This window comes from Callospermophilus lateralis, chromosome 13 (assembly GCF_048772815.1).
Source record: "Callospermophilus lateralis isolate mCalLat2 chromosome 13, mCalLat2.hap1, whole genome shotgun sequence".
NCBI lineage: Eukaryota > Metazoa > Chordata > Mammalia > Rodentia > Sciuridae > Callospermophilus > Callospermophilus lateralis.
The window spans coordinates 75,840,689-75,854,116 of NC_135317.1; the positions used below are offsets into that span (position 1 = coordinate 75,840,689).

At 39.5% G+C, this 13,428-nt stretch overlaps 1 protein-coding gene across 3 annotated transcripts in view; it reads right to left on the minus strand.

The window, feature by feature from the left end:
* The window catches only part of Srgap2 (SLIT-ROBO Rho GTPase activating protein 2), a 245,235-nt gene that overhangs the window by 111,622 nt on the left and 120,185 nt on the right, over positions 1-13,428 (minus strand). For all 3 annotated transcript variants that reach the window (XM_076832371.1, XM_076832370.1, XM_076832372.1), the window contains exon 4: positions 10,517-10,679. In XM_076832371.1, the coding sequence (XP_076688486.1) occupies positions 10,517-10,679 (163 nt within the window). The remainder of the gene's footprint in view (positions 1-10,516; positions 10,680-13,428) is intronic.

A 13,428-nucleotide genomic window follows, 5' to 3' on the forward strand; every position in this document is an offset into this window, starting at 1 on the left:
AGTGGATTGGAAAGCCCGTACTTCCTGAGGACAAATCTTACTTCTCAATTGGATTTTTCAAACTCTTTTTAGCACTTAGCAAAATGCTGTGTTTATGGTGCTTACTAACATATTTACTGACTGCATGATTTTTAATTTAGGATAGTGTTCACATTCAAGGCTGCATTTGAGACACTGTTTTCTGTCCACTGCAACTCTTTCTTATATGCTCCTTTTAATCCCATTGTTCTTCTTTGGATTCTCTTAAAATTATCTTTTGGCTTAAAAAAAAATGGAACTACCACTATGCTTTTGAATATTCTAAACCCAGCACCTTGACTCTTTTAGGAAAAGCAGCTAGATATCTAACAACTGAAACAACCAAAAAGGCAAACACATAAACTAACCTTAGCAAAAGGCTGCAGACATCTTTGATGCACACTCTTTTTTTGAGCTGCTTCTTCCTAAGTCCAAAAACAGCCTGGACCACCCAGAGAGAAGCCTCCAGGGAGAGCATACAGATGCTGCTGACCTAGTGTCACAGAAACCAAAGCTAAAACACCATGAACAGCACTAGCTGCAAAGCTCTCCTCAGTGTTGGCTTTGGCAGCAAACCTGACACCCTTTATCAGCAGAGATACCTTTGAAGTAGCTGGCAGCCTTCCATCCTCTACTCAAATAAGCTCAGCTTCACATCCTATTCTTTTCTCCAAGACCATCTCTTCATCAGATATGAGAGAATAAAGCTCAATTAATCAGAACAGATTTTTTGCTACCAACAAGATAAACTGGGCAACTGGAACAGCTGTCTGCAAAGCACCATACAATGCTGTGTTATATCACAGAGGAAATTCAGTCAAAGACAGGTACTGAGTTCGGGGGGGGGGGGAGAGGGAAGACAGTAGGACAGATGGGGAAGAGAAGGAGGGTTAAATCACTCATCTATTCCTCTCCCAGACATCTCCAAGTTAAACCCTTTCTCAAGAGGGCAGGTTGCAGGGGCACAACTGCTGGAAAATCATTCTTTCTCCATTCATTCAATTCATAGTACAGCTGTTCCCCAGGGTCTGTGGGGAATTGCTTATAGTACCCCTCAAAGATACCAAAATCCAAAGATGTTTAAATCCTTTATATAAAAAGGTGTTAGTATTTGTATATAATCTATGAACATCCTCCTCTGTACTATAAATCATCTCTAGATTATGTATAGTACTCAATATAATGTAAATGCTATGTCAACTATCATTATACTATGTTGTTTATGGAACCGTTAACAATACAGATGCACTTTTTTCTCCCCAAGTATTTTTGATTCACAGTTGGTTGAATCTGCAATGTGGAACCTACAGATACAGAGGGCTCACTGTACCCAGCAGAGACACATATTCCAGCATATGGGTCAATTCTTCCCTTCTTATTTATGACAATAACACCAGAGAATATGCCTCCTACAGTATCCTCGTCTTTCCACACATAGACCAAGCAGCTGGACTCAAAGATTCCCTAGGAAATCCTATCCCAGTTCAAAGGAGATAGACAGGTAACACACATTGCTTTAAAAAAAAATGTATGTATATGTATGTATGTGTATATATATATATATATAATATATATATAAACTAAAAAATATATATTTTAGTTGTTAATGGACCCTTATTTTATTTATTTATTTACATGAGGTGCTGAGAATTGAACCCAGTGCCTCACACATGCTAGGCAAGCAATGTACTACTGAGTCACACCCCAGCCCAACATGCACTGCTTTTAATTTTAAATCCCCTTTATCCTCTTTTACTGCCAGCCCCATTTCCTTGGTGCCAAAGGAAATCTGACGGGTCATGCCAATTCCCTTGTGACTGATGTATCAATGGCAAAAGGACATGTTTAACATCTGATGGTCCTGGAGAAAAGTCTTAATGGAGCCTATTACCTTCCTTCTCAGCACTTCTCGTGCATTGCCTACTTCCTACGGAGTGAAGGAAGCCAAATCACCTTTCATCACCCTCCAGGATCAAAGAAGGAAACCACAAAGGGCTGCCTGGAAAAATTGGCCTCGCTGCTTCAGTAAGACAGCTGCTGGGGCAGGCATGGCTCACATCCACACAGACAGGATCTTAAGGCTTCAGATGTCCTCTCTGCCCTTCACTTTCCCCAAGAAGGAAGGCATCAGCGATTCTCAACCCTGACTGAAGGCATCCATACCCCCGCCCTATTGCTGAGACTTGAATTCAACTGCACTTAGATTCAACCTTGGCATAGGCATTTTGTTTAACTTTTACATCAACATTAATGAGGCATAATTTACACACAATAAAATGTGCATATTTTCAATGTACAGTATGATACGTTTTGACAAATGCACCACCATTCTCCAGATTACAGAACATTTTCATTAACCCAGAAGTTCCCTTGTATCCCTCTGCAGTCCACCCTTCATCCACACCCTGGGCCCAAGGCAATCACTGATCTGTTTTCTATCACTAAACATAAGATTTACTCGTTTTAAAATTTCATATAAATGGAAACATAGAGTGTACTCATTGTGCTTGGCTCCTTTTTATTAGCATAATGTTTTTTGGATTGGTTTATATTGTATCTATCAGCATTCTGTTTCTTTTTATTGCTGAGTAGTATATATGGAAGTACCATAATAGGTTTTTTCATTCATCTGTTGATGGACGTTTGGGTTGTTTCCAGTTTGGGCTATTGTGAATGAAGTATCAGCTTCCTATGGCAGCTGAAACAAATTACTGAAAACTTGGTGGCTTAAAATAACACTCGCAGAGTTCTGGAGGTCAGAACTCCAAAATTAATTTCATTGGGCTGAAACCAAGGTGTCAGCAGGACTGCTTTTGCTTGGGGGACTCATAGAAAGAGTCTGTTTTGGGTGGGGATGTGGCTTAAGTGGTAGCGCGCTCGCCTGGCATGCGTGCGGCCCGGGTTTGATCCTCAGCACCACATACAAAGATGTTGTGTCCTCCGAAAAACTAAAAAATAAATATTAAAAAATCTCTCTCTCTCTCTCACACACACACACATTCTCTCTAAAAAAAAAAAAAAAAAAAAAAAAAAGAGTCTGTTTTTATGCTTTTTTTTTTTTTAACAATGAGATCTGACTCATGACCCCTTCTTCTATCTTCAAAGCCAGTGGTATAGCATCTTCTATGACTATGCTCCCATCACATGGCCTTCCTCTTTTATCTGTAATTTCCCACTCATAAAGGCATTTTAGATTGCATTCAGGGCCCACCTATTCAAGCTTAACCTCCCCATCACAAAATCCTCAAATTATTCTTTTTTTTTTTCAGTACTAGAGATTTAACCCAGGGGTGCTTTTCCACTGAGCGACATCCCCAGCCCTTTTTTTAAATTTTTTTTAAATTTTTTTATTTTGAGACAGGGTCTCACTGAGTTGCTTAGGGCCTTGCTAAACTGTTGAGGCTGGTCTTGAACTTTCAATCCTCCTGCTTGACTCCTTCTGGAATCACTGGAATTACAGGTGTGTGCCACTGCACCCAGCTATCCTTAAATTAATTCTATCTTCAAAGTCTTACATGGATTAGATAATATTCACAGGTTATCTAATTATTAGGACATGGACAACTTTGGGGAGGGGGTGGTATTATTCAGCCCACCACAGCACTGTTGTAAATATCTAGGTACAAGTCCTTGTGTAGACAAATGTTTTTATTTCTTTTCAGTAAATACCTAAAAATACCAGAAGTTGCAGGGCGTGGTAGCACATGCCTGTAATCCCAGCGGCTTGGTAGGCTGAGGCAGGAGGATTGGGAGTGCCCTTGAGTTCACCCCAGTTACCCATCCCCTGCAAAAAAAAATTGCTGGTTCAGATGGTAAGTCCATATTTAATCCCATAAGAATATACCAGAATCTGGGTGTGGTGGCTCACACATATAATCACACATATAACCTCGTGAGGCTGAGGCAAGAGAATTGTAAGTTCAAATACCAAGGCCCTGTCTCTAAATAAAATATAAAAAGGATGGGGATGTGGCTCAGTGGTAAAGCGCCCCTGGGTTCAATACCTGGTACCAAATAAATAAATAAATAAATAAATAGAAATAGAGAAACTACTAAACTATTTTCTAAACTGGTTATACCATTTCACATTCTTATCAGCAACATGTGAATTTCATCCATTCTCTCTAAGACTTGCTAGTGTCAATCACTTTGATGTTAACCATTTTAGTGAATTTGGAGTTCATCTCCTTGTTTTAATTTGCATTTCCCCAATAATTAATGATATTAACCATATTTTCATGTAATGATTGGCCATTTATGTATTTTTTACTAATGAAGTGTTTACCCAAAAATGTTTTACCCATTTTTAAAAATTTGGGTAGCATGTTTTCTTATTCCCGAGTTCTAAGAGTTCTTTATTTGGCATTCTGACACAAGTCTTTTTTAGATATATATTGCTATTGTCTGAAAGTGTCCCCCCAAGTTCATGACTTGGAAGCTTAATCCTCAATGAAACAGTATTGAGAGGTGGTGCCTGTGAGAGTGACTGGGTGAATAGATTAATACCATTATCGTGGGAGTGGGTTCGTTATTTCAGGAGTGGGTTTCTGATAAAAGTGAGTTTGGCTTATGCTTTCTCTCCCCGACCTGCCCCCAAATCCTCTTTTTCTATTGCCTATATCATGTTTTCTGCCTCATTATGATGCAGCAGGAAGGCCCTTGCTAGATATAAGTTCCTTACCTTGGACTTCCCAGTCCCAGAACTGTTAAAAAGTATATATACAAGTCTCACTGTTTTGTGTGTTCTTGCTTTACATTGTTGTTGTTGTTTTGGGTAGTGCGGATTTAATACAGAGCCTTGTGGGAGACCAACCTTGCACTTGATTGAGTCAGACTTCCCGGCTGGGTGCTTTGGTGCTCAGTCGCAGAAATGTGGCAGAGCTTTCCCCACCCTTCTTGGGTTCGAGGGTCCGTGTCTTGTGCATGGGTGTGTCTGGCTACAGCCCCATGGGTGAAGCTGTGCTCACCTGTCCCTTTGTAATATAACCTCTTGCCCTGTTTAGGATAGAATCTTCCATGGAAGTGCCTTGTGTGTCCCCTCCTCTTACTGCGCCCTTGGGTGTGGCCTACCCAGATGTCAGTCAACCTGCTGACAGTGGACATCATGAAGATAGACTCAGCCCCCTGAAACCTGACCCCTTGCCTCATTTGAATAGCTTCTCCTCAATAAAAGGGGGTCAGTGCATGCTCTCACTCTCTCTTTTCCTGCGGACCCTTAAGGTCAGAGGAGCTGTCACAGAGACCCCAAAGAAAAAGGTATTTATGTCTCTTGTGTGGTTATTTCGTGCAGCCCAGTTAGCCCAATTTAACTGGAGTGACCCCTGAGCCTTTTAGTTGCGAACAGAAACCTGGTAGAGCCTCATACATACTAGGCAATCACTCTATCACTGAGTTACATCCTCAACTCCTTTAAAAAATTTTTTATTTGGGTACCAGGTCTCACTAGGTTGCCCAAGCTGGCCTTGAATTTGCAATTCTTGTGCCTCAGACTCCCCAGTAACTGGGATTACAAACATACACCACCATGCCTAGCTGAAACCTTCATTCTTTATAAATTACTCAGCCTTGGCTATTCTGTTATAGCAGCACAAAATAGACTGACAGAAATAGTTCAAATATTTCCTCTCACTCTGTGGCTTGTTTGTCATTTTCTTAACAATGTCTTTCCATGATTGGATGAAGTCCAATATATCTCTTTTTAAAATTTTATAGTTCATGCTTTTTATATTCTAAGAAATCTTTGTCTATTCACGATCACAATTTTTAAAAAAAAATGCTGCAAGTAACTTTCATGCACAGACAAAGTTGAGAACTATTAGTCTGAAAGGAACCTGATCTAGCTTTCTCAAATTAACCTGAGTTTCTGACAGAGAAACTTAAGAGTATTAAAGGTAAAACAGGAGTACAGTGAACTGGAGTAATGTAAAAACAAGGATGCAACTGAGAGTCTTAGAACTGTCTGAATTGACTGGGTTCTGAGCTTAAGTGTGAGCAGCTGTCAAGGGCTAGAAACAGTAAGTTGAAAAAGCAAAGTCAGAGATGCTTTTACTGTATTCCAACTAAGGGAAAAGAGGAAAAGAGAGCCCGGATTGCCCTGTCCCCTGTGGGAAACAACAGCCCCAAGTTCATTTCAGTTTAAACTGATCAAGTGGGAAAAATTATTTCTGTTCTTGGTGGGATTCTTTAGAACATGCTTCTCACAGAGACCACATGGGCATGGGGATCAGACTTGGCAGTGTTTGGTCACTGTTTTTGAAGCCACCACATTAAACAAATGGAGGTGGCAGCAATAATATTTGCCCAAACCTTGCTTCCAACAGGGGTCAGACAGACTGAGCTTTCATTGCATGAGAGGAGATGTCCAGAGCACCAAATGGGCTCAATTTTCTCTGGAGTCCTGGACAAAGTGGGTCTGTTTCTAAGCTCTGAACAGGAGGTTACTTTCTCCAGATGTTATATTTAGCTAAAGGAATCTCCAACACAGTTTCATGTAAAATGCAAAATATGTCCCAAAAGACATAACCACAAACCAGAGGGCCAGCAGGGAGCATCCCCTAAGGGAGTACAGTAGCATACAGGGGCCAATTGTGCAGCCACCCTGAGATCCCCAATTGGCTGAATTAGCTGTGAGCCAGATTTTTTGGCTAGTTCTCAAATTTAATGAGACTTTGTTTCCCTCTTACTAGAGACTCTGACCCTGGGGAGAAAAGCATGCAGCCATATTCTACTCCAAGTCACAGCTGCTTCCCCAACACCAGGTAGAAGAAACAATTCAAAGTTGACCAGCAAACGAGAGCAGATGTTGGAAACCATGGAGATGCTGAAAAGTACCCTCATGCCTACATGAAGTGTGGCCCTGGCCACCTACACACCTTTTGAAGGTTCATGTGCAAAATGTTAGATTAATTCTACAACGAAGTAAAATATCCACATGCAATAAAAAAAAGTAAGAATGCCTGGGCCACCCTTTTCCTGCACACCACACCTAGAGCATCCTAATAGACCATGTTGATGTGCTTTAGAGCCAATGTTCTGGATTTGAATTCTAGCCTCACCCCACTTTTGCTTAACCTCTTTAAGCCTCAGTTTCCTCCTTAATAAAATAAAGATAATAATAGTAACTAACTTATAGAATTATTGTAAGGATTAAAAAATAATGCATAAGAATGTTTAACACAATATCTGGCACATAAGGGTTCAAAAACTTCTGGCTTATATTATCATAACTTTGGCCACTGAATTTTAGATAACAATTAATATAAAGCACAGATGTGCACTGTCAAGAGAGAAAGAAAGTCATCTTTTCTGAAACCTGTGTCTCCAGAGAAATAGATTTCCTTTTTGCTGCTAGAACCAAATTTACTAGTAAAACAAAAGCTATATCTAGTATACACTCTTGGATCCCAGTCTGGCGTCTCTTAGTTGTTGGTCATTACAGATAACAGCATCTGAAACAATGCTTGATTCTTCAAGAAATTTGGTCTAGAGTTGCTTAAGCTAGCCCTCAACCCACCCACACCTCTCTTTTGTTTGTTCTATCTCTGGGGCTGCAATTTACCTATCAAAATTTAACAATGGTTATCCAACAACCAGAAGGAAGCCCCAGTGTAGGATACCCTTTTGTCACAGAACTGTAGAATATTGGCTTTAGAAGGCACCAAGGAGACTGTATAGCTCATACTCTTTTTTTTTTTTTTTTTTAAGTTTAGGGAACTGAGGCATACAAGGACATAATTACTCAAACATTAATGGCAGAGCCAGGTCCAACAGAAAGGGTTACTTGGAAAAGATCTCTGCTCTGATAGCAAGCAAGCCTCCAAAAGCTTCTCCAAATGAATAAGTGGTTGGGCACATTCTTTAGGTCTCTTATGTGATTACTATGTCTTAACCAATGCAACATATTCTAAACAAAAGGGATTGAAAAACTGGGGTATGGAGAATGTTTCTTTGCCAATTTCTAGAAAGCAAAGAGGCTCTCACCCAGCCCAAACAGAAGGAATCTTCTCTTCTGATCTATCAGCTAGCTTCTGAGAGGACTCTGTATACTTGCAGTCCCAAGGGAGAAAAAAAAATTAATCACCCTACGGGACAGTAAACATTGGTCATGCAACAATCCTATGAGTATCTCTAATCAACTATAATTTAATCAAAACAAAGTTATTAAGAGGAAGTCCTATGATCTGTACACAAAATGGAGAATGAGAAAAACCAGACCCAGAGAATATTGATAGCATGATTCTACTTATAAAAAGTGTGAAACCAAGCAAAACTAATCTTTGATGTTAAAAGTCAGGACAGTAGTTATCCTTAGGGGTTTGGAAGTGGGGATGAATAGAGCATAAGGGGTAGGGGACTCCTGGGGCACTGAATGGTTCTGTTTCTTCATCTAGAGCTGGTTATACAGGTGTGCTCACTTTGTGAAAATGCACTGAGCTGTAAACCTATGATCGTGCACTTCTCTTCAGTGAAATGTAATATATGAACAGTCCTAGGAGAAATCAGAAATTCTTCATTACAGCCCCAGCATAAAAATGCATGCTTGTAGAGATCAATCTTGAGACCATGGCTAGGAAAATGGTTCTTGGGTGGATTTTCTGAGGGTGATACATCCCATGGCTCATATATGTGCCATACATTTGGGTCTCTGGTGAAGTAAATGTGGATGTGCTCTTAAGGATCCAGGAACACTAATGGCTTTGCCATCTGGCTGCCTTCACTTTAGACATTATTGATATCTGGAGAGTCTAGATAACTCTCTCACCTTGGTTCTTCTCTACACTTCTAAGGCTGGAAGAGAAGGCAGTGAAAGACTAGGTGAAATCAAGCTAGGTAAACAACTCTCACAAAAATCTTTTCTCAAAGGAACAGAAAGAATGGAGACTACCAGTCAATCCCCTTCTCTTCTCATGGTGGTCTAAGTGGTTGTGGAAACCTATTTCTCTCAAGATTTTACCTAGGTTTTCATTATAGTCACACTTGAACAACCCACCAAAGGTTGCAGAATAATTCAGATTAATAAAAAGCAAGCTAGAGCAGATGCTGGAAACCATGGAGATGCTGAAAAGGACCCTTATTCCTAAATGAAGTGTGGTCCTGGCCAAAACACAGCTAGGCCAGTAAATATAGCAAGTGAGCTCTGAGAGGAAGAATCTTTCTCTTCCTTCTTTTCTTTTCAGATGATTGTACTCTCAGCATCCTGTCTCTACGACACAGGAAAGCCCCTCATGGATGTAGTCATTCTCAGTTCTTTTTGAGGCTGGTCAATACAGAAGATGGGTATTAATTCCAGTGAAATCTGGAAAACTTCCTAACATTAAGGGTTGAAAAAGTGTTCCAACAGGTATAGCCATCTCAATGACAATCCTGATTATCACAGCCTTCTCTCTCTCAGCCTCAAATCTTTTTTTTTTTTTTTCTTCCTCTTTTTAATTAACACTGTATGGTTTTTGGTTTTGGTTTTGGTGATACTGGAAAGAACCCAGGAGTGCTCTACCACTGAACTAACTGCCCTGTTTTATCTTTTCTTTTTTAATATTTTAAATTTTGAGACAAGGTCTCACCAAGTTGTTCAGGCTAAACTCCAACTTGAGATCTTCCTTCCTTAGCCTCTGGAGTCACTGGGATAACAGGCATGTGCCGTCACGCCCAGCCAACCTCAAATCTTAACACTGGATTTTGTCAAACAGAAACCAGTGAAATCTAAATAGCTCTGTATATCATCCTCTTTCTATCTGTGACTTGTGGGAAGACTGTTTACCTTCTAGAAAGTCTTTAGGGATGTTAGAGATTGAGTTTCAGGCATGGCATGCTGTGTATAATGGTCGGGGCCTTTGCCACTTGGAACCAAACCTCATGAATAAAGGACTCCACTAAGAAACTCTTCTTGAGTTCCTGGGTTTCTAAAAGGTGGGTTCCACCACTGATAGGAAAGGTGAATTTAGCAGGAATTCTTTAAGATTATTGCAATTATTTTTAGTGTTTTCTTAGTCAAATTTCTCAACCTACACTCAAGAAAACATGATAAAAACTGAGCCTCAGAAAGCATGGAGAAACCCCAAACAAAGATACATCAGGATAAAAACAATCAAATTCATATGTACCTTAGGCCAAGATGAGAACTTGGAAAGAAAAATGAAAACCAAAACACAAACACACATGAATTTGGTAAATAAGCTAGAAGAGGAAAACATGAAACAGCACGGAGGTCCCCTAAATCCCAACCATGTCACAAATCACTTGAGGAAACCACCAAAACACACACAGTATTAATAACATGCAGATTATGAATGATGGTGCCAGTTCTGGGATTGTACTTTATAATGGTTAACTTTCCCAGGACTTTAGTTCTGAAAGGAAGAAAAGAATGCTTATTCAACAATTTTTTCCTCCCTGAATATGAAACAAAGAATGGTCAGTGGAAAGTCTAATAAGATATCCTTCCTCTTATTTACAATATTGTGTCACTGCTCCTGCCAAGAACCTCACCATATCTACGTACCTTCTTAAAGAGCCTTCCTGAGTCCTCGCTGACTTGGACAAATCGAGGAATTATATTATTCAGGTAGATGTCACTCAGGGTGGTGTGGTCCCTGCTCTCCCGCTTCACTTGGTTTAAGAGGAGATTCCAACAGTTGACTGGAGAAAGAACATTCTGGTCCTTCCTGCAGAGAAACAGCAATAAAAGTAAATTAATAAATAAATATTGGTAAGATTCCAGGGCCAACATATACAATTACAGTCTATGCCACAAATCAAAGCAAAACCCGAAAGATGTCTTTCCTGAAGGTTGCATCACTACTTTTTCTAAAAATCCATAGAGAGAGAGAGAGAGAGAGAGAATATAAGAATAACATGAAGTGAGGGAGGGAAAAGGGTAGGGAAAGTAGAGAAGAAAGAGAAAGAAGCAGAATTATTTGTCGAACACTCATGTTCTACGAATTTGTTAGAACTTTGAATGTATTAACTCATTTAAGCTCCACTGTTTCATCCTAAGAACAGAACTACCATTTTCACTATTTGACTGATTAGAAAACCAAAGCTCAGAGGGGTTGTCACTTGCCCCCAAGCCATTGCATGGTTAGTAATAGATAGCTAGGGACTAGAACCACAGTTCTCTGCAGACACTGGAGTCCATAACCTTAGCCTTTAGGTTACCTGGCTTAGATGGTACAAAATCATTAGAGCACTACAAATTAAATCCTCACAAGTTGTAGGATACAATGACAACAACTTTGGAGACAACTGCCATAAAAAAGTCATGGAACACTCTTCAGTTCAATGGAACACATCCAAATAGATTTGATTTCATTGAGTGAACCATGGCCTCATTTCCCATATAACCAAAACACAAACCTCATCTGAACATAAGTATTCCAAAACATTCACAGATCCAGAGCGGTAAAGTGCTAAACCTAGTTGTTCACTTCAAATGAAAACAATGTGATCCAAAAGAATAACGTTACTTAACTCACAGTACTAATTTAAGCAACAGTACTAATTTCTGCATCTGGGAGTTGGATTTCTTTAAGGAGAGAAACAGAAAGTAGGAAAAATTTGTGATACTGTTTATCAAGGGATAATGAGTATTTAGCACACGGCTAGTCCTTTACACACGTTGTTTAACTTAAACCCTACAACTGTCTGATGAGATGGGTGTTATTAACCACACTGGTGGAAAAGTGGACCAAAATGAAAACAAAAACCCAACCAAACAAAAAAATCTGATTAAACAACTTTCCTCCAGGTCACACAGCTAAAAAATGGCAGTAGAGGAGTTCAAAAAGCACTCCTATAATTGCAAAGAGTGCTTTTAACCACTCAAAAGAATCCTACCCAGGGTACTCAATCCCCTCTTGCTCCTCTAGTCAGTCTTCGAATACAGAGAGTTGAGAGTGGCTTGGTCCATCAAGGCTAGACACAGGTGGGCAACTGTGACTTGTAAAGCTGGAAGTTCAACTTGGAATGTCCAGTTCCATAGTAATAACTACTAACACATAATTAGACCATATCTACTTAGGCTTTACAACATACCAGACCAGCCAGGCTTGGTGGCACATGCCTATCATCTCAGCAAGTCAGGAGACCCAGGCAGAAAGATCACAAGTTCAAAGCTGGCCTCAGCAACTCAGTGAGGCCCTAAGAAATTTAGTGAGACCCTTTCTCAAAATAAATGAATAAATAAATAAATAAATAAAAAGAGATGAGGATGTAGAGCAATGGTGAAATGCCCCTGGGTTCAATTCCTGGTACCCAAAACAAAACAAAACAATAAGACCAGCATACACATACACAAGACCAGCAAGTCAAATATCTGTCTAATCAATCTAAAAAGTTGCTTCAAACCAAAGAACTTTAGAGTCTCATCTGAAATCTGTTCTAAACTTGTCCTTTTCCCTACCCCGGGCATCACACTTCCACAGACAAAGTAACTTAACACTTATGTGCCAATCACTGTGACATTATGTCAATTACCTTTCTAGGGAATTTTTAAAAGACTTATATGGGAATTTTAAAATACACTAGCCAGAGGGAGACATACAAGTCATTAATTCACTCCTAAAAATGTTTAGCATCTGGATAAAAAAAAGTCAACAGAAAACAATCCAAAAATCAAATAATGAGAGATTTAAACACATGTATTTAATGTTTCCATTGCAAAGAACCTCTCAAATTGATTCCAAATCAGTTTTAGTTAACTATTCTAAAACAAAAACAAAACAAAACAAAAAACACCAAAATCTACTTTACATTTTTATCAAGTGGTTTCTCTCGGCAAGATACCCACATCTTCGGGAAGCAAAGAATGTACCAGGCCATTACACTTGCTTTTTAAAATTAGGGCAGATCTCACAAGACCCTAAATTTACAACTGATTTCAAACTGCTTCTTATAGGAAAATGTGGGTTGGGAATCCATACTGTGCTTTATGCATGCAAACATGATGCTTCAATTCAATTCCACAAATGTGTAAATATTTGTATCTTAAATAAACAAGGTATAGTATTAGGAGTGTCAGTGGTTATAAAGGCACCAATGTCCCAGTGCAGTGTGGAAAACAGAGAAAAACCTCTAGTAAGACAGAATATTGGTGAGTTGAACAAAGAGCCAGCTAGCTCACAAACAGGGCACCACAGATCACAAGAAGCAGAAACCCATCCAAGGAAATCAAAGTTAATCATGAAAAAAGAATGCAAGATACATAGCCCCAGGCCTCTAATATGTATGTTTATATCCCCAAGTACCCTCAAAAGAAAGAATGAGCAAGCATGATAGGTGGGGGCTGGGGTGTAGCTCAATGGGAGAGCTTGGCCTTGTAAGCCTGGTGATACATTGAAGGGGGAACCTTTTAAAATAAAATGCATTGTCACTTAAGGCTAATGAAGTGTACTGAGAACTTTTTTTTGGTGATGC